This window comes from Hemitrygon akajei, chromosome 13 (assembly GCF_048418815.1).
Source record: "Hemitrygon akajei chromosome 13, sHemAka1.3, whole genome shotgun sequence".
NCBI lineage: Eukaryota > Metazoa > Chordata > Chondrichthyes > Myliobatiformes > Dasyatidae > Hemitrygon > Hemitrygon akajei.
The window spans coordinates 5,389,848-5,415,223 of record NC_133136.1 but is presented as its reverse complement, the minus strand read 5'-3'; the positions used below and the strand labels follow the sequence as shown (position 1 = coordinate 5,415,223).

Genomic DNA, 25,376 nt, shown 5'->3' with positions numbered 1-25,376 from the left:
CTCACTTTTGTTCTAAATACTATTGGCTTACTTCCATTGCTCACAAGATTTATTTTTTTCTCTCTCTCTGCACATTGGATGCTTGTTAGTATTTTTAATGGGTTCCTTGATTTTGTTTGTTCTGTGGCTGCCTGTAAGGAGACATATCTCAAGGTTGTATAATGTAAACGGACTTCAATAATAAATGTACTTTGCCCACTGGTGTTAACCAGAGATTGAACAATGACACACGAGAGATTCTGCAGATGCTGGAAATGGGCTGCCAGCAACAGTGGTGAAGGCGGATACGATAGGGTCTTTTAAGAGACTCCTGGACAGGTACATGGAGCTCAGAAAAATAGAGGGCTATGGGTAACCCTAGGTAATTTCTTAAGTACATGTCCGGCATGGCATTGTGGGCTGAAGGGCCTGTATTGTGCTGTAGGTTTTCTATCTTTCTATGAATGTACAGACTTTCTTGCAGATGCCACTAGAATTGAACTCCAATCTCCGACACCTGGAGCTGTAATAGCATCACACTATCTGCTATGTTATTGTGGTCCCCCAGTGGGCCATCGATGCCCAACCCCCCAGCTACAATCACAGATGTCAGACACTGCACACATTTTAATTAATTGCTTCCATTCCAATAATTACAGAAAAATAATTTTATTTTTAGACATAGTCCACATCAAGATATAAATAGCATTTAAACAAAGTCTACATTGTACAAAATTGCAGCAAATCAATATATACAAACCAGACATTTTCTCTTAAATTATCAGTATAAAACTCTATATAACATACAGCTCTGGAGGTCACAGCCCTGGCAACTGTAGTGGGCACAAGCGAGTGAACGTGGACCAACGTGGGATAGGTGCTAATGTACCACGGGGCACCTCGTTGCATCAATATGCAGTATTGTGAGATGAGATTGTGCAGCTGGAGAAAACTCGTGCTAAACAAGTTCAGTGAGGAGAACGAAGTGCCCAGCCGGAATCAACTTGTATTCAATGAGAGAGCATTGGTGTTTTCAGACTGGCATCCAGCTCACAAGGCATTCTACAGGTTCCCTCGACGATACGTCAACTTCACTTCCAAACACTCATTGTAACAATCTAGAATACAAACAAAAATAATGGCTGTAGTTATCACACCATCTTGAGATTTTCCCCCGTGCAGTTAATCTGACCAACCATTCCAGTTATTCCCCTCCATCTATTACCCCAGTCTAATGTTATGACAGCTTTGTATTGCTCCCTTCTGCAAAGTGCACCAGGCCTACTAAAACAAAACTTCATGCCATCCTAAAAAAAGTTTCTATCACCACCCCACCACCCCCCCCCCCCCCCCAGGTATCATCCTGTGTCGTGTGACGTGGGCAATCATGATCTCATGCCCATGGTCGTTCTTGGCAAATTTTTCTACAGTAGTGGTTTGCCTCTGCCTTCTGGGCCGTGTCTTCACAAGACAGGTGACCCCAGTCATTGTCAATACTCTTCAGAGACTGTCTGCCTGGCGTCAGCGGTCGCATAACCAGGACTCCTGATATGGGCCAGCTACACATATGACCATCCACCACCTGCTCCCCTGCTGCACGTGACCGTGACCCTGATCGGGGGGGGCCTCAGCAGGTACTACTCCTTCCAAGGGTGACCTGCAGGCTAATGGCTTGTGAGGGAAGCAGCACCTTACACTCCTTTGGTAGAGACACCCTCCACCCCACCACGCAAGACAGTTAATCTTTTCATTTCAATCTTTTTTTATTAATTTAAAAGAATACGGATAAATACAAGTGAGAGAAGGTATCTCAAATACATATTTCAATAAAGGTACAAACAAAAATACACACTGTCAAAATCATGTATAGTATACTGAGCCAATATTAAAAAGAACCACAACTCCTCAACAATTCATAGAAAAACGAGACTCAAAATTTCTATTATGAAAAAAAAACCACTAAACTAACCCAAAACAAAAAAAGGAAACTGGGCAGTCCATTTTGAGGATATAATTTTTTTTTTTTTTAAAAAAAGAAAAATCCTTCTGGTCAAATCTAAAACTTCAGGGAAAAGAAAAAAAAATTACCTAAAAAAAGTAAAAAAAAAGAAAAATTAGATCACATGAAAATATTGAATAAAAGGTCGCCAAGTTTGCTCAAAGGGAATAAAAACTTTTTTAGATTTGTTTTTAGAGAACTGTTTAATATCTTTTTCGCAGCTAGTGGATAAATATGATACATCTAATGCACATTTTCTTTTAGATATTTACAAGTTAGGGTTTTTTTTAAAAAGCTATTTGTTACCGAATTACCCATTTGCTCATTTACCAAATATGATAGATGCTATCTTTAAGCTTAAACCACTTTAAAAAGGATTGATAGCCATTATGTATGAACGGCTAATGAATTTATGAATGATGTCTAATGATACGGTTAAACGTGCTTGGGAATTGGAACTTCAGGAGTCACTTTCAGATGATCAGTAGAATAAAATTTATCATTTAGTTAACAATTCATCTATCTGTGCCCGTCACTCCTTGACTCAGTTCAAGATAGTACACAGGGTGCATATGTCAAAAGATAAACTAGCGCATATTTTTTCTAATATAATTCCCACCTGTGACAGATGCAACACTGAGGTGGCTACCTTAACTCATATGTTTTGGTCCTGTATAAAGTTAAATAATTTTTGGAGAGATGTTTTTAAAACGTTATCAAAAGTCATAGGTTTGGACCTACAACCTAATTCATTCACAGCAATCTTTGGGATTATTCCAAAGGAAGCAGGAAGCGTTCCTGTTCTTGCTCAATGCATGATAGCTTTCCCAACTTTACTGGAAGGATCCCAACCCACCGACTGTTTTTCTGGCTCTCCTCCATTATGTCCTGTTTAAGTTTGGAGAAAATTAGAAGCTGGACGTTTGATACATGAAGACAGTTAATCTAGCGACCATTCTAGTCCGCCCAACCCACCTCCATCACTGCACAGTAAACACTTTAAACTACTTTTTATAATGTTGCTTGTATTGTAAACACTGTGCATGCTGCCATTTACGCACATTTGCTCCATATCTGGTCTTTAACATCCAACTTTGTTTTTATATAATTCCTTTATATTAAATGTGGTTTTGTTGCTTGTCACAGCAAATTCCTAATACATGTAAACACACAGCATATGGAGAGTGAAGTTGACCCTCCATTTGCCATATGTATATCATAACACAAGGAAGATTTAATACATGTCATATCAGTCAGATTAAATACTTGTCATAATAAATCTAGTGAGATGGGAACAAGGATCACACACTCAACATTTAAGCAACAGCTTCCCCTCCACCATCACATTTCAGAACGGACAATGAACCCTTGTCCATTAGCTCATGATTTTGCCTTTTGCACTACTCATTCAATCTTTAAATATACATTTCTTATCATAATTATTTGCAATTTTTATGTTTTACATTGTACAGCTGCCACAAAACAATAAATTTAATGCAACATGTCAGTAATATAAATGAGGGAAAAATCTCATTGAAACCCATCAAATATTGAAAGGCCCAGATAGAGTGAATGCCAAGTCATTCAGTACATTTACAGCAGAGTTGGATAGGTTCCTGATTAGTCAGGATGCCAAAGGGTGCAACGAGAAGGCAGGAGATTGAGGGTGTGAGGGAAAAAATAAGCAAATATTGAACGGCAGAGCAGACACGATGGGCTGAATGGCCCAATGAGTGGACTTTGTGATGACTCCAAGGTCACTCAGGGACCGGGTCTTCCACTCGCTCACTCACTCGGGAACCGCGTCTTCCACTCACTCGGGAACCGCGTCTTCCACTCGCTCGCTCACTCAGGAACCGCGTCTTCCACTCACTCAGGAACTGGGTCACTCAATCACTCAGGAACCGCATCATCCACTCACTCACTCACTCACTCAGGAACCGGGTCACTCACTCACTCAGGGACCGCGTCTTCCACTCGCTCACTCACTCACTTAGGAACCACGTCTTCCACTCACTCACTCACTCTCTCAGGAACCGGGTCACTCACTCACTCGGGAACCGCGTCTTCCACTCGCTCACTCACTCGGGAACCACATCACTCACTCACTCGGGAACCGCGTCTTCCACTCGCTCACTCACTCACTTAGGAACCGGGTCTTCCACTCGCTCACTCAGGAACCGTGTCTTCCACTCGCTCACTCAGGAACCGCGTCTTCCACTCACTCACTCACTCACTCAGGAACCGCGTCTTCCACTCGCTCACTCAGGAACCGCGTCTTCCACTCGCTCACTCACTCACTCAGGAACCGCGTCTTCCAGTCGCTCACTCAGGAACCGCGTCTTCCACTTGCTCACTCAGGAACCGCGTTGCCACTCGCTCACTCAGGAACCGGGTCACTCACTCACTCGGGAACCGGGTCACTCACTCACTCGGGAACCGCGTCTTCCACTCACTCACTCACTCAGGAACCGGGTCACTCACTCACTCGGGAACCGCGTCTTCCACTCACTCACTCGGGAACCGCGTTGCCACTCGCTCACTCACTCAGGAACCGCATCATCCACTCACTCACTCACTCAGGAACCGGGTCACTCACTCACTCAGGGACCGCGTCTTCCACACGCTCACTCACTCACTTAGGAACCACGTCTTCCACTCACTCACTCACTCTCTCAGGAACCGGGTCACTCACTCACTCGGGAACCGCGTCTTCCACTCGCTCACTCACTCGGGAACCACATCACTCACTCACTCGGGAACCGCGTCTTCCACTCGCTCACTCACTCACTTAGGAACCGGGTCTTCCACTCGCTCACTCAGGAACCGTGTCTTCCACTCGCTCACTCAGGAACCGCGTCTTCCACTCACTCACTCACTCACTCAGGAACCGCGTCTTCCACTCGCTCACTCGGGAACCGCGTCTTCCACTCGCTCACTCACTCAGGAACCGCGTTGCCACTCGCTCACTCACTCGGGAACCGCGTCTTCCACTCACTCACTCAGGAACCGCATCTTCCACTCGCTCACTCAGGAACCGCGTCTTCCACTCACTCACTCACTCACTCAGGAACCGCGTCTTCCAGTCGCTCACTCAGGAACCGCGTCTTCCACTCACTCACTCACTCACTCAGGAACCGCGTCTTCCACTCACTCACTCACTCACTCAGGAACCGCGTCTTCCAGTCGCTCACTCAGGAACCGCGTCTTCCACTCACTCACTCACTCACTCAGGAACCGCGTCTTCCAGTCGCTCACTCAGGAACCGCGTCTTCCACTTGCTCACTCAGGAACCGCGTTGCCACTCGCTCACTCAGGAACCGGGTCACTCACTCACTCGGGAACCGGGTCACTCACTCACTCGGGAACCGCGTCTTCCACTCACTCACTCACTCAGGAACCGGGTCACTCACTCACTCGGGAACCGCGTCTTCCACTCACTCACTCGGGAACCGCGTTGCCACTCGCTCACTCACTCGGGAACCGCGTCTTCCACTCGCTCACTCACTCGGGAACCGCGTCTTCCACTCACTCACTCACTCGGGAACTGCGTCACTCACTCACTCGGGAACCGCGTCTTCCACTCACTCACTCACTCGGGAACCACATCACTCACTCACTCGGGAACCGCGTCTTCCACTCGCTCACTCACTCGGGAACCACATCACTCACTCACTCGGGAACCGCGTCTTCCACTCACTCACTCGGGAACCGCGTCTTCCACTCGCTCACTCACTCGGGAACCACATCACTCACTCACTCGGGAACCGCGTCTTCCACTCGCTCACTCACTCGGGAACCACGTCTTCCACTCGCTCACTCACTCAGGAACCGGGTCACTCACTCACTCGGGAACTGCGTCTTCCACTCGCTCACTCACTCACTCGGGAACTGCGTCTGCCACTCGCTCACTCACTCGGGAACCGCATCTTCCACTCGCTCACTCACTCGGGAACCGCGTCTTCCACTCGCTCACTCACTCAGGAACCGGGTCACTCACTCACTCGGGAACCGCGTCTTCCACTCACTCACTCACTCAGGAACCGGGTCACTCACTCACTCAGGAACCGCGTCTGCCACTCGCTCACTCACTCGGGAACCGCGTCTTCCACTCGCTCACTCACTCAGGAACCGGGTCACTCACCCACTCGGGAGCCGCGTCTTCCACTCGCTCACTCACTCGGGAACCGCGTCACTCACTCACTCGGGAACCGCGTCTTCCACTCACTCAGGAACTGGGTCACTCACTCACTCGGGAACCGCGTCTTCCACTCACTCAGGAACTGGGTCACTCAATCACTCAGGAACCGCGTCATCCACTCACTCACTCAGGAACCGCGTCTGCCACTCGCTCACTCACTCTCTCAGGAACCGGGTCACTCACTCACTCGGGAACCGCGTCTTCCACTCGCTCACTCACTCAGGAACCGCGTCTTCCACTCGCTCACTCAGGAACCGCGTTGCCACTCACTCACTCAATCAGGAACCGCGTCTTCCACTCGCTCACTCGGGAACCGCGTCTTCCACTCACTCACTCACTCAGGAACCGCGTCTTCCACTCACTCACTTACTCAGGAACCACGTCTTCCAGTCGCTCACTCGGGAACCGCGTCTTCCACTCGCTCACTCGGGAACCGCGTCTTCCACTCGCTCACTCACTCGGGAACCGCGTCTGCCACTCACTCACTCACTCACTCGGGAACCGCGTCTGCCACTCGCTCACTCACTCAGGAACTGGGTCACTCACTCACTCACTCGGGAACTGCGCCTTCCACTCACTCACTCACTCGGGAACCACGTCTTCCACTCACTCACTCAGGAACCGCGTCTTCCACTCACTCACTCAGGAACCGCGTCTTCCACTCACTCACTCAGGAACCGGGTCACTCACTCACTCAGGAACCGTGTCTTCTACTCGTTCACTCACTCAGGAACCAGGTCACTCACTCACTCAGGAACCGCGTCTTCTACTCGCTCACTTACTCGGGAACCGCGTCTTCCACTCGCTCACTCACTCGGGAACCACGTCTTCCACTCGCTCACTCACTCGGGAACCACGTCTTCCACTCGCTCACTCACTCGGGAACCACGTCTTCCACTCGCTCGCTCACTCTGGAATTGCATCTTCCACTCGCTCGCTCACTCGGGAACCGCATCTTCCACTCGCTCGCTCACTCGGGAACCGCATCTTCCACTCGCTCGCTCACTCTGGAATCGCATCTTCCACTCACTCGCTCACTCGGGAACCGCGTCTTCCACTCACTCGCTCACTCGGGAACCGCGTCTTCCACTCGCTCTCTCACTCGGGAACCGCATCTTCCACTCACTCGCTCACTCGGGAACCGCGTCTTCCACACTCACTCACTCGGGAACCGCGTCTTCCACACTCACTCACTCGGGAACCGCGTCTTTCACCACATGGATTTGCCACGTTTGCTTTGCTATTCTACGAACTGGCTGATCCAATCGATAGTTAAAATATTTTAAAATTACATTCAAATGATTAAAATTGTGCATTCTAAATGTGCATCAGAATGTTTTGAGGATAAGGAGGAATTTCTTCACACAGACGGTGGTGGGAGTGTGGAATAAGCTGCCGGGAGAAGTGGTGGATGTGGGTTCAATTGCAACAAAGAGAAATTTGAATAAGTACTTGGAAGGGAGGGATGTGGAGCTATTATCCAAGCGAGGATCGATAGGACTAGGCAGATTAATAATTTGTCACAGACTAGGTGGGAAGAAGGCCTGCTAGACTGGGTAACAGGATCTTCCCTCAGGCTGAGAGCCACCACCAAGGTCTTGGATAGGTATATGGACAGGAAAGGAATGGAGGGTTATGGGCTGAGTGCGGGTCAGTGGGACTAGGTGAGAGTAAGCATTCGGCTCGGACTAGAAGGGCCGAGATGGCCTGTTTCCATGCTGTAATTGTTATATGGCTGTATGGTCTTGTCACTCGGACAGCGGGCTACTTGCTGTTTACCCATGCATGCACTACATACATTTTGAATTACATTTTATTTACTTATTTGTGGTAATATTTTGACTTGTGTGCTGTGTGGATGGGTGTACAGTGGTCCAGAGGAACATTGTTTCAATTAGTTTTATCTATGTACAGTCAGACACCACTACACTTGGATCTCACCTTTCTGAGCTATGGCCCTATCACTCTCTGACTAATGTTGCTGCATACCTGGTTTTATTTTTGACTGGCCAGTGATCCAGACACTTGATATAAGTCAACTCACTCCCAGGCGAGATTTTTGTGGCTGATGGATTGCTTGCACAGAATGTATACCTGAAAATAAAAATAGCTTAAAGTTAACATGAAGGTGCTTGAACATCTCTCTCGCCCGCCCTTTGCCAGTGAACAGAAAAGGAATGGTCCCACTGGCAGCGTCTGTGCTTTTGTCCATCCGTATTTTGTAGAATGTACAACAGTGCAGAAATTTGGTTTTGCAAAGTGCTAGGAATATTTTATTTTACTTTGATAATAAGTTTACTTCAAACTTTCAAAGATCAAAGTAAGTTTATTATCAAAGTGTGCATGTCACCATATACCACCCTGAGATTCATGTTCTTGCAGGCATTCACAGTAGAACAAAGAAATACAACAGAATAAATGAAAAAGTGCAAAGATTGACAAGGAACCAATGTGCAAAAATGACAACTGTTCAAGTACAAAAAAAAAGAAACAAATAATAATTAATAAGTAAATAATACTGAGAACAAGTTGTCGAGTACGTGAACGTGAGTTTGTAGATTGTGAAATCAGTTCAGAATTGTGGGGAGTGAGGTTATCCTCTCTGGTTCAGGACCTTGATGGCTGAGGGGCCGTAACTCTTCCTGAGCCTGGTGGTGTGGGTCCCGAGGCTCCTGTACCTTCACCCCAATGTCTGCTCTCACCAGAGAGCCTGGCCCAAATGGTGGGCTGTTTTCTTGCAGCAGTGCTCTTTGTAAATACGCCCAATAGCGGGGAGGGCTTTTGCTGTGCTGGACTGGGCTTGCAAAGGGAAGGGTATGAGAGGGGGTGGGGAGGGAGGGTTCACCGATATCTGTGAATGCCAGCAACATTTGGATGTGTCCTTCAAAGGCTGACAAAATGAGAAGGAAAGCAAACAATGCACTTAAGGAAGGCAAACCAGGGTATGACTTACACAGAGAATGAGAGAGCACTGAGGAACGTGATGGACCAGAGGGATCTGGGAATACTGATCCATTCAAAGTGGCATCACAGGTAGATAAGGTCGTAAAGAAAGCTTTTGGCACATTAGCCTACATAGATCAAAGTATGAGTACAGGAGTTGGGATAGTATGTTGAAATTGTACAACTGAGGAACTCAACAGGCCAGGCAGCATCTATGGAAAAAGATAAAGTTGACATTTCAGCCCAAGACGTTGACTGTACTTTTTTTCTATAGACACTGCCTGACCTGCTGAGTTCCTCCAGCATTGTGTGTGTTGCTTGGATTTCCAGCATCTGCATATTTTCTCCTGTTTAAGAGCTCCCCAATCCTTGTACGGCTCCACATATAGATTACCACCCCAATCTTCCAGAGGACCAATTTTGTCACTTGCAATCCTTTTGTTCTTAATATATCTGCCGAAGCACTTGGGATTCTCCTTCACCTTGTCCGTCAGAGCAACTTTGTGCCTTCTTTTAGCCCCCCTGATTTCCTTCGAGTGTTCTCTTGCATTTCTTATACTCCACAAGCACCTCATTTGTCCCTACCTGCCTACACCTGCTATGTGCCTCCTTTTCTTTAACCAGGGCCTCAATCTCCCTCGAAAACCAAGGTTCCCTTAACATGTTATCCTTGCCTTTTACTCTGACGGGCACAGAAAAACACAACTCTCAAAGTTCCATTTTTGAAGGCCTCCCACTTACCAAGTACCCCTTTGGCAGGAAACAACCTGGCCCAACCCCTGTCGTGATGAGGCCAGTCTCAGGTTAGAGGGACAGCACCTTATATTCTATCTGGGTAGCCTCCAAGCGATGGCATGAAGATCGATTTCTCAAAGTTCTGGTAAGGTGTTTCCCCCCCCCCCCCCCCCCCCACCACTTCACCATTCTCCTCTCTCACCTTATCTCCTTACTTGCCCTTCACCTCCCTCTGGTGCTCCTCCCCCTTTTCTTTTTTCCATGGCCTTCCTCCTCTCCCATCAGATTCTCCCTTCTCCAGCCCTGTATCCTTTTCACCAATCAACTTCCCAGCTCTTTACTTCAGCCACCATTTCTGGCTGAGACCCTTCATCAGGACTAGAAAGGAAGGGAGCAGAAGACAGAAGGTGAGGAGACAGGAAGGAGGACAAGCTGGCGGGTGAAAGGCGAGACCAGGTGAGGGGGAAGGTGGGTGAGACCAGATGGGTGGGTGGGGGGAGGGAGGTGAAGTAAGAGCTGGAAGGTGATATGTGGAAGAGCTAGAGAGCTGGAGAAGGAATCTGATAGGAGAGGGCAGTAGACCATAAGAAAAAGGGAAGGAGGAGGGCCACCAGAGAGAGGTAATGGGCAGGTGGGGAAAAGAGAAAGGTTAAGAGGGGAGCCAGAGTGGGGAATGGAAAATGTAAGAGGCAGAGGTAGAGAATTTACTAGTTGGAGAAATCAAAGCTCATAAAACATAAGGAGCATAATGAGACCATTCAGCACAACAAGTCGGGTCCGCCACTTCATCATGGCTGATTTTATTATTCCTCAATCCCATTTTCCTGCCTTCTTCCTGTAACCTTTGACACCCTGAACCTATCAATGTTTAAATATACTCAATGACTTGGCTTCCAAATCTAGCTGTGGCAATGAAGTCCTCAGATTCAGCACACTCAGACTAAAAAAATTCCTTTTCATCTCTGTTCTGAATGGACGTCCTTCTATTCGGACACCGTGTCCTCTGGACCTACGCTCACCCACTACAGGAAACTGTAATGAGTCTGTGCAGGGCACCAGAGAGCATTGGGTGCTGGGCTTTTCAGAGCACCCAAATTGGTTAATTGTTGTTTAAGGACAGTCATTAATCGTTTAGAGTTGCTTGTGCTTATCCCGAGCAACTTGCTCTTCGTAATGCGGTCTCCTGATGCCTTCTGTTTACTGTAAGCTTGTTAATTTTGATAGGCTCAAGGACTCCATCTTATTTACATTATTTAACCAGATGCCTGATTAGCACTAACTGCAGAGTCTAGTTCTGAGAACGTTACCTCTCTCCCTACTCATTGTGAAGGGGGTGTCACGGTCATGTAGCAGTTAGCGCTATGCTACCTAGCGCCGGTGTCTCGATGCCCTAGGAAGATCATACTCACTTCTTCTGCGTTTCCCCAGACTTCACTCGTATCTTCCTTATCTCCAGCTCATTCAGATCTGTGTCCCCATCAGAGGCCGACCCGTACCACAAATTTTTTAAATTTGTCCAAAACGACCACGGTGAGGTGGATTTGTCCCAGCTCAGTTTAATCCTCAGCAAGTCCCCGATCTCCTCCTCCAGGTAGACAAGAAAAGAATGTGTCCTGTTTGCACTAATCTGCTCAGGCCTGAAAGAAAACATTAATCTCAAACTGAGAATAAAACGCGGAACGGTTTGATTTCAATATTTAACAGATATTTGGGCAACTACATGGCTGGGAGGGGTATAGAGGACAATGGTCCAGGTGACGGTCAATGGGATGAGGCAGAATAAGAGCTCAGCACACAATGAATGGGCTGAAGGACCTGTTTCTGTGCTGCAAAGCTCTATAACCATATGAACACCAGCCCTTCAGCCCACAATCTTGTGCCAACCTACTCCAAGATCATACTAACCCTTCCCTCCCACCCAGCCCCCCATTATCTTTCAGCCATGAACCAATCTGAGTGTTTCTTAAATACTCCAAACGTATCTCCCTGTCCCACCACTGCTGGCAGTGCATTCCACATACACTGTGTAGGAAAACTTCTGACATCCCATCCAATTGCCATCCACGTGCTTACGTGCTCTTGTATCTCCATGTAGGTGCTTAAACATTTTAATAAAGGTTTATTACTTTCTAATTTCATCAGGTTTACCTGATGTCCACATTTACCACGACTCTTAATCCTTTAAGGACTTGAGGGAAGATTTAATAGCATTGAGGGATATAGACAGGGTAAATGCAAGTCCAGGAGATGGGGTGTTTTGTTGAAGTTGTACAAGACTTGGTGAAGCCAAATTTGGAGTATTGGGTGGAGTTTAGGTCACCTACCTCCAGGAAAGATGTAAATCAGGTTGAAAGAGTACAGAGGCAATTAACAAGGATGTCGCTGGGACTGGAGGACCCGAGTTATATAGAAATATTGGATAGGTTATGACTGTATCCCTTTTATCCTCAGAATACAGAAGATAAAGTGGAGATTTTATAGAGGTATATAAAGTCATGAGGGGTTCAGAGAGGGTAAATGCTCGCAGGCTTTCCCCACTGAGGTTGTGTGGGACTACAACCAGATGTCATGCGTTAAGGGTGAAAGATGAAAAGTTTAAGGGGAACACAAGGGTAAACATCTTCACTCAGAAGGTGGTGAGAGAGTGGAACGAGCTGCCAGCACAAGTGGTGCATGCGAGCTCGATTTCAATGTTTTAGGGAAGTTTGAATAGGTACCTGGATGGGAGAGTACGGAGGGCTATGACCCCGGTGCAGGTCGATAGAGTCGGCAGTTTAAATGGTTTGCATGGACCAAATGGGCCTGTTTCTGTACTGTACTTCTCTATGACTCTATGGCTGTTTTCCACTGAGGTTGAGTGAGACCAGATCTAAAGGTCATAGGCTAAGAGTGAAAGGTGAAATGTTTAAGGGGAACATGAGGGCGAATTTCTTCATTCAGAGGGTGGTAAGAGTGTGGAACGAGCTGCCAGCAGAAACAGTGGGTGCAAGTTCGATTTCAACATTTAAGTGAATGGGGGTTTGATTTGAATATTTATGGTCAAGGTGCAGGCAGATGGGACTAGACAGAACAACTGTTTGACACAAACTAAATGGGCCGAGGGGCCTGAGTCTCAGCTGTAGGGGTGCAACCACTCAAGTCGAGTAGATTCCAAGATGGTGTTGGCGACACTTGGCAATGTTGTGTGGGCGGCTCAGGTCCTCCAGGTATGATTCTGAGCTACTGTCATTGGAAAGTACAGCCTGCGACTTCCCTTTACAGGACAGTTGTCCACCTGGTTGTGTGCGCTTTTCCATCGATTCTATCATGGTTTCTTTGTAGTTACTGTGAATGCCCACAGTAAAATAATCTCGGGATAGTGTATGGTGACATATACGTAGTTTGAAAATCAACTTACTTTGAACTTTCTGTTCTCCTAAAGGTCCAGTGTGCTCTATGACAATGGAGAATTTCAATTTGGACAAGTACATGGGTGGGAGGGGCACGGAGGGCTATGGTCCAGGTGCAGGTTGATGGGACTAGGCAGATTACTAGTTTGGCATGGACTAGATGGGCCAAAGGGCCTGGTTCTGTGTTGTACAGGTCTAAACACATCCCTGCACCTCCCAGTCAGGTTTCAAACACACCACCTTACTCTACGTACATTTCAATGCTGGTACTCCTGCTGTCGAGTGCAGTGCCGTAGAAGTTGACATTCATTTTGGGGTTGGAGTCCTCTGTTGCCTTTGTGCTGAATAAGTGCATCTTTAGCTGATAGTGGAACACTGAAAAAGACAAAAAGCAGAGAATGATGTTAATCCCTGAGCAAGCTTCAAGGTTCCTACACAATTCAGCTGTGGACAGATGGTGGGAACAGTTCAGTGCTGTGTTGAGTGAATTCTGGATAACCCTTCATCAGGACCGGAGGGGGAACTGAAGGGGACAAAAAGCCCAGGTGAGGGGTCTCAGCCTGAGAGAGCAACAGTTTATTTCCCTCCATAAATGCTGCCTGATCTGCTGAGTTCCTCCAGCATTTTCCCAGCATCTGCAGAGTCTAAGCACAAGACCCCCCAGATGCTGGAAATTCAAAGCAACACAGACAGAGTGCGGGAGGAGCACAGCAGGTCCATGGAAACGAATAAACAGTTGACATTTCAGGCCGAGACCATTCCTCAGGACTGGAAAGGAAGAGGGAAGTTGCCAGAATAAGGTGGGGGTGGGAAGGGAAGGAGAATAGCAGGAAGGGAAGCCTTATGGGTGGGGGGGGGTCAGGAAATGGAGTAAGAGGCTGACAGGTGATAGGTAAAGGGCTGGAGAAGGAGGAATCTGATAGGAGAGTGGACCATGGGAGAAAGGGGTGGAGGAGGGGTATCGGGGAAGGTGATAGGCAGGTGAGGAGAAGAGGCCAGAGTTGGGAAATGAAGAAGATGGAAGGGGGAGAGGGACTGATGCACCATCAATAACTCTAGGAGACTGGCAGTGAACGATAGGCTTTTATTAACAGCAAAAAGGGAGCACGACATGTCGGAGACTGAGGGAGGAGCAGTGCCCCAATCGCCTTTATACAGGGGTCTGTGGGAGGAGCCACAGGAGCAGAGGGGCATGTCCAGACAGGCATACATAGTTTACCACAGGGACAATTACCACAAGTTGGAGAAATTGTTATACATAATCTGCAGAATCTCGAGTTTATAACGTAACAGTGGTTGTTTCCCTTACCACAGAAGGAACAGCTTAGGAGAATTAATGGCGCCTAACGGCGACTCCTTTGCTTGCATCTTCAGAAACAGCTCTTGTTCCACCTTTAATATCTCCACCTTTCCCTTTCAGGGCTCTCTTGAAGACCCTGACCTGGAGTCACACACTGACTACGTACGGTTCTTCGAGGGAATGGGACCCACTGTCAGGGTTTCATGACTGGCCGTTATTCAGCACGCCAAGTGATCAGAAGGGCCAAAATCTCAGGGCACTGGAGACTGGCAGGTCAGAGGTCGGTGTCCGGGCAGGAGGTCGGTGTGTTGTGGGAGATGGAAGATCTAAGGCTGTGTGACCAGAGACCCGAGATTTTTGAGCACAGAGCTCAGTAAAAGCGACACAATGGACTTCTAACATCGTAAATCAGCGAGTTGTTTGTTATGTCTCCCCTCTCGCTGTGAAACGGAGATACCCCTTTCTCCCTTATTAGGGAGAGAGAGAGCCTGTGGTATGTCGAATACTGGGTGAACGAGTAGTCTTTGAAGGACTCCAAGTCTGTGTCTTTGCTCACGCTTGAGTGCTCGGTGACGGGTGCCGATGCTTTTTTTTGCCGGTGGGGAGAGGGGGGAATCGTTGCTTGCTAACGCTATGCGCAGGAGGGAGGGGAGCTGGGGGGGGCGGGGACTCTGGGGTTCTAACATTTAACTGTCATTCATTCTCCTCAAATTTTTGTGGATGGTTGCGAAGGAAAAGCATTTCAGGATGTATATTGTACATTTCTCTGACATTAAATGTACCTTTGAACCTTTGAAACAAAGGACCCCACCTTCTCAGTTAACAGGTGCAGGAGGTTTCAACGTTGACAGAATCAGTGGAGTGTCAGGTTTCCCTTCATCTCTCCATTTATTTTACAATGTGGAATGCAGTGAGTAAAGGACAATTTGAGAGGGATTTCCAGCGATCCAGTTTCTTCAGTAACTGTGTACACATAACAAACAAGGCAACCTGGACCCACAACACCCCATCAGACAAGGCAGCAGAGCAGCGTCTCTACATTCGGAGCTGCGTAGGGCTCTCCACTCCCAGTCCAACCACCTTCTACAATACAAAGCATTACGGACATTGCAAGGCATCAGATCACAAGACCCTACAGAGGACAGTAAAAACCACAGGGGATCACCAGGTCCCCCTTCCCTGCCCCCCATCAGTGATATTTACCGGGAGCATTTTATACCAATGCCCCAAAGCATTGCTGACAATCCCCACCATCACCCATCCCACAATCTCTCTGACCCACTGCCATCAGGAAGGAGGTACAGGAGCATCAGGACTGGAACTGCCAGACTGGGGAACAACTTCTTCCCTCAGGCTGTGAGATGAATGAATACCGTCACCACCGAGGTCTCATCACCAGGACAGCAAACTGTTAACCCGTGCTGCGCAATACATGCACTCTGAATTAACTTATTTGTGCAATATTTTGGTTTACGTCTGTGAACCAGAGTGGATAACTTCACTCACCCCAACACTGAACTGATTCCACAACCCATGAACATACTTAAGAAAATGAATCTCGGGGTAGAATATGTACTTTGACAATAAATTTACTCTGAACTTTATGGGGCCCACGGTTATGCCAGACTAGATTCAAGTTTATTTCTCACACGTACATTGAAACATACAGTGAATGCACTGTTTGCATTAACAGCCAACACAACCGAGGATGCGCTGGGGGCAGCCCACAAGCGTCACCACACATTCTGGCACCCAACTTCTCAGCAGAACAACACAGAGGACAGCAAGCAGCAACCAGCAGCACGACAACCCCCCCAAGCACGTACACAATCTCGAACCCCGAGACCCCTCGGTCTCCAAGCAGCAACCAGCAGCACGACAACCCCCCCAAGCACATACACAGTCTCGAACCCCGAGACCCCTCGGTCTCCAAGCAGCAACCAGCAGCACGACAACCCCCCCAAGCACATACACAGTCTCGAACCCCGAGACCCCTCGGTCTCCAAGCAGCAACCAGCAGCACGACAACCCCCCCAAGCACGTACACAGTCTCGAACCCCGAGACCCCTCGGCCTCCAAGCAGCAACCAGCAGCACGACAACCCCCCCCCAAGCACGTACACAGTCTCGAACCCCGAGACCCCTCGGCCTCCAAGCAGCAACCAGCAGCACAACAACCCCCCCCAAGCACGTACACAGTCTCGAACCCCGAGACCCCTCGGCCTCCAAGCAGCAACCAGCAGCACGACAACCCCCCCCCAAGCACGTACACAGTCTCGAACCCCGAGACCCCTCGGCCTCCAAGCAGCAACCAGCAGCACAACAACCCCCCCCAAGCACGTACACAGTCTCGAACCCCGAGACCCCTCGGCCTCCAAGCAGCAACCAGCAGCACGACAACCCCCCCCAAGCACATACACAGTCTCGAACCCCGAGACCCCTCGGCCTCCAAGCAGCAACCAGCAGCACGACAACCCCCCCCCAAGCACGTACACAGTCTCGAACCCCGAGACCCCTTGGCCTCCAGCACACTCAGACACTGGACCTTCGACTTCCCCAGCGTGACTAGCTGGATAACTTACCCTTAAAGGGCATATCTGCCCTCGTCTTCAGGTACATCCTTTTGCTGCGTTTACTTCTGATTTTATTCATATTGTAGCCTAATTTGTTGCAACGGTTCTTCCGGCAGCTGAGGCACATCCCCTTCTCAAAGGTCTTGGTGTCTGGACAGCGATACACCCAGCTCTGCTTGTCCTGATTGAGGATGGAGTCGACAAAGAGATGCACAGAGCGCTCATGCTGACAGTAAACCACTTCACCAAAATCTGCCAACAGAAAAAGGAAAGTAACCCATTACCGAGAGCTGACACTGTGGCCATTCTCCTCCTGCGGGAGCCACCCAGGTACAGATCTATGCACCTACAAGACAGGAGCAGAATTAGGCCATTTGGCCCATTGAGTCTGCTCCACCATTCCATCATGGCTGGTTTATTGTCCCTCTCAAGCCCATTCTCCTGTCTTCTCCCTGTAATCTTTGACACCCTTACTAATCAAGAACTTATCAACCTTCGCTTTAAATATACCCAATGACTTGGCCTCCACAGCTGTCTGTGGTGATGAATTCCACAGATTCACATCCCTTTAGCTGAAGAAATTTCTCTTCTCCTCTGTTCGAAAGGGATCTCCCTTATTCTGAGGCTTTGCTCTCAGCTACTGGACTCCCCCACTATGGGAAACATACTCTCCACATCCACTCTATCTGGCCTTTCAATATTTGATCTGTTTCAATGAGGACTCCCCCCACCCCACCCCCCACCAATTCTTCTAAACTCATCCAGTACTGGCCCAGAGCTATCTAATACTTCTCATACATTAACCCTTTCCTTCCTGGGATCATTCTCGTGAACCTCCTCTGGAGCCTCTCCAATGCCAGCACACCCTTCCTTAGATAAGGGGCCTAAAACTGCTCACAATACTGTGTGGTCTGTCCAATGACTTATAAAGCCTCAGCATTAAATCCTTGCTTTTATATTCCAGTCCTCTCAAAATGAATGTTAACATTACATTTGCCTTCCTCACCACTGACTCAACCTCTTCTTCTATAGCTGGAATTTTTAACTAACTGATGACATATTGACATATCTATATTTAATACTATAAGAGATTATAGACTCAGTTGCCAATTTAAACACCAGCTCAAAACCTATTTATTTAGCCTCACCTTTAACTAACATCTTTGACTTTTATTTTCAAGTTTATTTTTTTTAATTTTATTTTCATGTTTGCAATTTATCCCATTGTAAAACATTTTGAACCACATTGTTTGCATGAAAAGTACTCAATAAATAAGATATTATTACTAATAACTGGTAAATACAGGAGGGGCCCTGTTCTGTGTAATCTGCGTGTACGCTGTAACTGAAATACTCCCATACACATAGCCTTTCTAGACGTGCAGCTGGAATTTTCTTTTATATAATGTTAATATAAAGGGCCGTGCAGTTTTCAAACCCTGTAGACATTTTCTGTGCAGAGCAATGGTTGGTCCACGTGGCTGTCAAACCAATTAGAGGGAACATTGAGCAGAGGATACAGTAACTACAGAACCCTTACTTCCACTGGCTATGGCGTTAAGGACATTGTGAAGACCACAGCCAGGCTGGAAACTGCCGCCATTTGGATAAACATCAATATGACCAATGGGCCGCTCGATGCCGATGCTGACTCCCAGCGTATTGTAGGCAAAAGTATGAAGCACGTCCACAAAGTCTGCATCATCCGGGCAAAGTCGCCTATCTGGGTCTTCACCTTCAAACATGGGGCCAGCTGGATCCAAGCCTGAAATGAAAAATATACACGTTTACTCAAAGAATTACCTGTGATTTAGTCTAGGGATTGGGTTCAGGAGCCACAAGGTAATGTTGCAGCTCTCTAAGATCTCTGTTTAGTTCTGGTTTCCTGATGAAGGATCCCACCCACCCAGCTCATGGACTGTTTGTCCCACTCCCATCAGGGAGGAGGCTACGTAGCATCCACACCAAGACCACCAGACTCAAAAGCAGTTACTTTCCACAAGCAGTGAGGCTGATCAACACTTCCTCCCACTAACCCACCCCTCCACAGCCCCAACCCAAGAGATTCTGCAGATGCTGGAAATCCAAAGATGCTGGAAGAACTCAGCAGGCCAGGCAGCATCTACGGAAATGAATAAACAGTTGACTTTTTGGATCAAAACCCTTCATCGGGGCTCAGTATACAAGCTATCATATGTATTTATATTTATCGTGGTTTTTATTATTATTGTGCTCTTTACCTTATTGTGTTTATGCTGCAGTGGATCCGGAGTAAAATTATTGTGTTCTCCTTTACACTTGTGTATGGAAATGTCATTAAACAATCCTGAATAGGAAGATGTAGATGCTTTAGAGAGGATGCAGAGGAGATTTACCAGGATGTTCCCTGGATTAGAGAGGGTGCAGAGGAGATTTACCAGGATGTTCCCTGGATTAGAAAGGGTGCAGAGGAGATTCACTAGGATGCTGCCTGGATGAGAGGGTACAGAGGAGATTTACCAGGATGCTGCCTGGATTAGAGAGAGTGCAGAGGAGATTCACCAGGATGCTGCCTGGATTAGAGAGGGTGCAGAGGAGATTTACCAGGAAACTGTCTGGATTAGAGAGAGTGCAGAGGAGATTCACCAGGATGCTACCTGGATTAGAGAGGGTGCAGAGGAGATTTACCAGGAAACTGTCTGGATTAGAGAGGGTGCAGAGGAGATTCACCAGAATGCTGCCTGGATTAGAGAGGGTGCAGAGGAGATTCACCAGGATGCTGCCTGGATTAGAGAGGGTGCAGAGGAGATTCACCAGGATGCTGCCTGGATTAGAGAGGGTGCAGAGGAGATTCACCAGGATGCTGCCTGGATTAGAGAGGTTTGCAGAGGAGATTTACCAGGATGCTGTCTGGATTAGAGAGGGTGCAGAGGAGATTTACCAGGATGCTGCCTGGATTAGAGAGGGTGCAGAGGAGATTTACCAGGATGCTGCCTGGATTAGAGAGGGTGCAGAGGAGATTTACCAGGATGCTGTCTGGATTAGAGAGGGTGCAGAGGAGATTTACCAGGATGCTGCCTGGATTAGAGAGGGTGCAGAGGAGATTTACCAGGAGCTGCCTGGATTAGAGAGCATGTTTTATGAGACATAGGAGCAAGATTAAGCCATTTGTCCTGTTGAGTCTGCTCTGCCATTCAATCATGGCTGATCTTTTTAAAGGTTGAGTGAGCTAGGACTTTTTTCTGGAGTGGAGGAAGATGAGAGATGACTTGACAGAGGTGTAGAAGATAAGAGGCTTTGATCCAGTGGACAGCCAGAGACTTTCTCTCAGAGCAGAAATTTGTTAATACCAGAGGGCATAACTTTAAGGTGAATTGAAGGAAAGTACAGGGGGAAGTCTGAGGTATTTAAAAAACAGAGTGGTGGGTGTATTGATTGCCCTGCTGACGGTGGCGAGAGGTAGATGCACGAGAGACATTAAAGAGACTCTCAGATAGGCACACGGATGATAGAAAAATGGAGGTTTATGTAGGTTGAAAATGAAGGGTTAGGTTGAGGTTCGAGTGGGTTAAAAGGTTGGCACAACATTGTGGGCTGAAGGGCCTGTACTGTGCTCTATGTTTGATGTCCATCGTCTCATCACCCTGTTCTGGTCAGGCTCTCAGTGCAAAGGGAGGCAGTTCTTTTGCTGAATGCTCATGTTGTTTGAAAGGGTTAATACTTTTCCCCCAAAATACATGCAGGCTTTTTTCCACTCAGGTTGGGTGAGACTGGAAGTGGAGGTTATAGGTTAAGGATGAAATGCGAAATATTTAAGGGGAACCCAAGAGAAAATTTCTTCATTCAGAGGGCGATGAGAGTGGGTAAAGTGCTGTCTGCTGAAGTGGCGGATACGGGCTCCATTTCAGAATTTACTTCAAGTACACGGAGGGACTGTAGGGCTCTAAGACTAATCACTCTGCACTTCCTTGGGGGTAGTCAGGATATCATGACACCCTTCCTCAGTGAAAGCTCTTCCCATCTGAACCCTAGCAAATTAGCTTTATTTGTCACATGCCCTTCGAAAATTAGCGAGGGCCAACACAGTTCGAGGATGTGCTTGAGTGCCATCTTGCACCTGGTGCTGACTAAGCCCAACTCGTCCGCCTTTGGACTGTGGGCGAAAGCCAGAGAACCCGGAGAACGTACAAACACCTTGCTGACAGTGGTGGTAACTACGCTAGCACTGCAAAGCGTAATGCTAACCATGTCGCCAACAGCAGTCGTACCATATCATTCAACCATCCCAGCTAAGCCTATTACAGCCAATTTTGGCAAATTCTTGGACAAACTTTCCAAACAAAATCATCTCAAAGTAACTAGAAGTTGGAGCACAGGCAAACATTCCATTGAGCTGATTTCAGCCAAAGCCAAATTCTCCTCTGACTAGGACAGAAGAATAAAACCAGGGATGTGTGCACACACGCTGGGGTCGGGTTTCCTCAGATATGCCAATTTCCTTCCACACCCCACAGATGTACTAGATTAGCATGCATCAGTAGTGAAGAAGAATTCAGAAGAGAGACTGATGGATGTCTGAGAAGCAGTTCATTGCGTCACAGGAGTATTTATTTTAATTATTTAGAGATACAATGTGGAACAGGCCCTTCTGGCCTAACGACCGGCATCGCCCAGCGACACACCTATTTCACACTGGCCTAATTGCAGAACAATCTATAGTGACCAGTTAACCAGTACATCTTTGGACTGTGGGAGGAAACACAGTGACATGGAAAACATACAAACGGTGCTAGAATTGAACTCCGAACTCTGGAACGCCCGAGCTGTAACAGTGTCGTGCCAACCTCCACGCTATTGCGGCGTCCGCACAACGTAAAGGAGGGAGAATGGAAGTGCGCAGATAGCCGCGTGGACCTGTCGGCTGATTGGTGGGGGTTAGAGTTCATACCTGTGATTCGTCCAATTCTGTTCCTTGCAGCTTTCCCAGCGAATCCTGCAACGTGGGCACCCAGGCTGTAGCCAATCAAATGCAGCTTCCGAGGGGAAAAACGGGTCTCCTGCTGCAGTGGAAGAATTGTAAACAGAGTGTTAAACAACCGCAGAACATGCAACAGTGAAGCACAGCAGGGTCTTTCACCCGCCGTGCTGTACTGATCTACACACAGTGAGCACACCTGCTCATCAATGCAAATATCTAATCAGCCAATCATGTGGCAGCAACTCAATGCATAAAAGCATGCAGACATGTTCAAGAGGTTCAGTTGTTGTTCAGACCAAACATCAGATTGGGGAAGAAATGTGATCTAAGTGACTTTGACTGTGGAATGGTTGTTGGTGCCAGATGGGGTGGTTTGAGTATCTCAGAAACTGCTGATCTCCTGGGATTTTCACACACAACAGTCTCAAGTTTACAGAGAATGGTGCAAAAAACAAAAACACATCCAGTGACCAGCTGTTCTGTGGACAAAAATGCATTTTTAATGAGAGAGGTCAGAGGAGAATGGCCAGACTGGTTCAAGCTGACAGGAAGACAACAGTAACTCAAATAACCACGCGATACAACAGTGGTGTGCAGAAGAGCATCTCTGAATGCACAACACGTCGAACCTTGAAGTGGATGGGCTACAGCAGCAGAAGATCACAGATGTACACTCAGTGGCCACTTTATTAGGTACAGGAGGTAACTAATGAAGCAGCCACTGAGTATAATTAAGCCTGTTATAGCAAGAGCTGGTAAAACTCTATCTTCCCCAGAACATACTGGTGTAACTCTACACTGCCGTCATCAAGAGCATCCTCACGTCGGCCATTACTGTCTGGTTTGGTGCAGAATCCTCTCACAATGTATGAAAACTCCAGAGAACTGTCAAGGAAAGCAGTAAAAGGCCATTGGCCACAGTCTCCCACCACCGCAGGATTTGTGTACGTCCAAGACAAAGATGTGGGCAGGAAAAATCATTGCAGATGTGACCCACCCAGCAAACTGCTTTTCATAAAGCTCCCTTCTGGAAAGCGCTATAGGGCTATTAAAACAAAAGCTTCACACCATTTTAAGTATTTCTTCGCCCAGACAGTTAATCTGATCAACCATTCTAGTTAGTTCCCCACCCCCTCTATCCCCTGTCACTGCACTGAAAACATTTTAAACCACTTTTATAACACTGCTCATATAGCAAATACTTGCTGGGATTTATGCACATGCTGATCCATATTCATAATTTAATCTCTAATTATATATAATATTCTTATTTATTATTCTCTGAATGTTGTCTTTGTTGCAAGTCACACCCTGACCAACGCACCACAGCAAATTCCTGATACTTGTAAATATACATGGTGAATAAAGCTGATCCTTGATTCTCCAAATAAATGCGTAACTAAATGCATCCCTATTGCCTACACAATATCCAAATTCTCTGCACAATTCATGTACGAGTTTAATAGCATCTAATGGTTAAGGCTACGTTTACTGGCCAGCCTAACCGCCCATAAAGCAGAAAAAAGTATGCAGACGGAAACACCAATGCCCAGGGATGGGAAAGTTGACACAAAACGATGAACAGATACACCCACCCTGCTCATGGACTCTTTGTCCCACTCCCATCAGGGAGGAGGCTCCATAGCATCCACACCAGAACCACCAGACTTTAACACAGTTACTTTCCCCAAGCAGCAAGGCTGATCAACACCTCCTCCCACTAACCCACCCCTCCACATTCCCAACCATCACTACTTTATCATTTCCTGACAGTCACCTTATGTACAGACACTCCTGTGCCTTGTGTTGTGCATATAATCAATCTACGTATATAAGCTATCTTATGTATTACAGTTATTGTGCTTTTTATTATTAATGTGTTCTTTATCTAATTCTGTTTTTTGTGCTGCAACAGACCTGTAGTAACAATTATTTTGTTCTCCTTTACACTGTGTACTGGAAATGACATTAAGCTATCTCGAAATGAAATGCTCTTAGTATTTATTTTTGTTTGCACAATTTGTCTTTTGTATATTGGTTGTTTGACAGGTTTACTTTGGGTTTTCTTTGCAAATTTTATTTCAAGCCTTTATTGTCTGCAAATGCCCACAGGAAAATGAATCTCAAAGCTGTACATGATCGCACAGAGGTACTTTGATAATAAATTTTTACTTTGACTTTGCGATTGCACACTTGAAGACAGATAATTATAGTTTAATTAAACTGAATGCATTAGATTTTGGAGAGGGGGTGTTTACATTCATTGTCCCAGATCATCGCCATCGCAAGGTCAAATGCAGAACAAATCTGCCTCCAGCTCAACCATCACTCCATCTAGGACTGCTTGCTGCTTACATCAGCCATCCCTGCAGCCTGAGAAATTATTTATTTTTAGTTTTATTTAGAGATACAGCACGGAACAGCCCCCTCCGGCTTAACAAGACGTGCTGGCCAGCAACCCACCAATTTAACCCTATCCTAATCACAGGAGAACTTACAGTGACCAACTAACCGATATGTCTTTGGACTGTGGGAGGAAACCAGAGCACCCGGAGAAAACCTACGCAGTCATGAGGACATACAAACTCCTTAGTGTCAGAATTGAACTCTAAACTCTGATGCCCCGATCTTAACAGTGGCGCACGAACCACAACGTTACCATGATGTCCTAACCTTAAGCTGCCTGTGTCAAACTAGACTCTACGCAACCGAGCTAGGAGAGTTCAAAGCCAAGACAGCAGCACACCAATGCTGGCAGCTGAAGCTGGGTGTCATCAAGTTGCAGTGGCAATGGGACAAGTTTGCTGGCTGCCCATCTCCACCTATATATAATTTTTAAATGTTAGAGCTGTTGGAGGGAACAACATTGTGATTGGTTGGCTCTGAGCACCATTTCCTCAGCCCACTGCTTGTGAACAAATCGAAATAAGAGCATGAAAAAAGTTAATGATTCCACCAGACACGGTGAAAGTTGTGCATCCGTGGGATCATAATCACCACCGCTCATCAGTACTGATCAAAAACAGAAAGCCATTGCACTGACGTATGTGCCCACTAAATGAGGTAAAGATTAAAGTCTTACACACTGCAGGCAGATAAAACCACACATCAAAGCAACAGAATGAGGCTATTCAGCCCATCGAGCCTGCCCTACCATTCAATCATGGCTAATTTATTATCCCTTTCAATCCCATTCTCCTGCCTTCTCCACATAACCTTTGACACCCTGAGTAAACAAGAACATATATACCTCAGTTTTAACTGACTTGCCACCACTGCTATCTGTGACAATTAATTCCAT

At 47.1% G+C, this 25,376-nt stretch overlaps 1 protein-coding gene across 2 annotated transcripts in view; it reads right to left on the bottom strand.

Annotated features, from left to right (window-relative positions):
* Positions 1-632: 632 nt before the first annotated feature.
* Positions 633-25,376, bottom strand: part of LOC140737606 (putative endothelial lipase) — a 37,512-nt gene continuing 12,768 nt past the window's right edge. For both annotated transcript variants that reach the window (XM_073064072.1, XM_073064073.1), the window contains 7 exons: positions 22,046-22,157; positions 18,659-18,883; positions 17,128-17,370; positions 13,501-13,621; positions 11,267-11,494; positions 8,169-8,273; positions 633-1,097 (listed from right to left, as the gene is read on the bottom strand). In XM_073064072.1, coding sequence (XP_072920173.1) covers positions 1,085-1,097; positions 8,169-8,273; positions 11,267-11,494; positions 13,501-13,621; positions 17,128-17,370; positions 18,659-18,883; positions 22,046-22,157 — 1,047 coding nt within the window. In that variant the 3' untranslated portion in view covers positions 633-1,084. The remainder of the gene's footprint in view (positions 1,098-8,168; positions 8,274-11,266; positions 11,495-13,500; positions 13,622-17,127; positions 17,371-18,658; positions 18,884-22,045; positions 22,158-25,376) is intronic.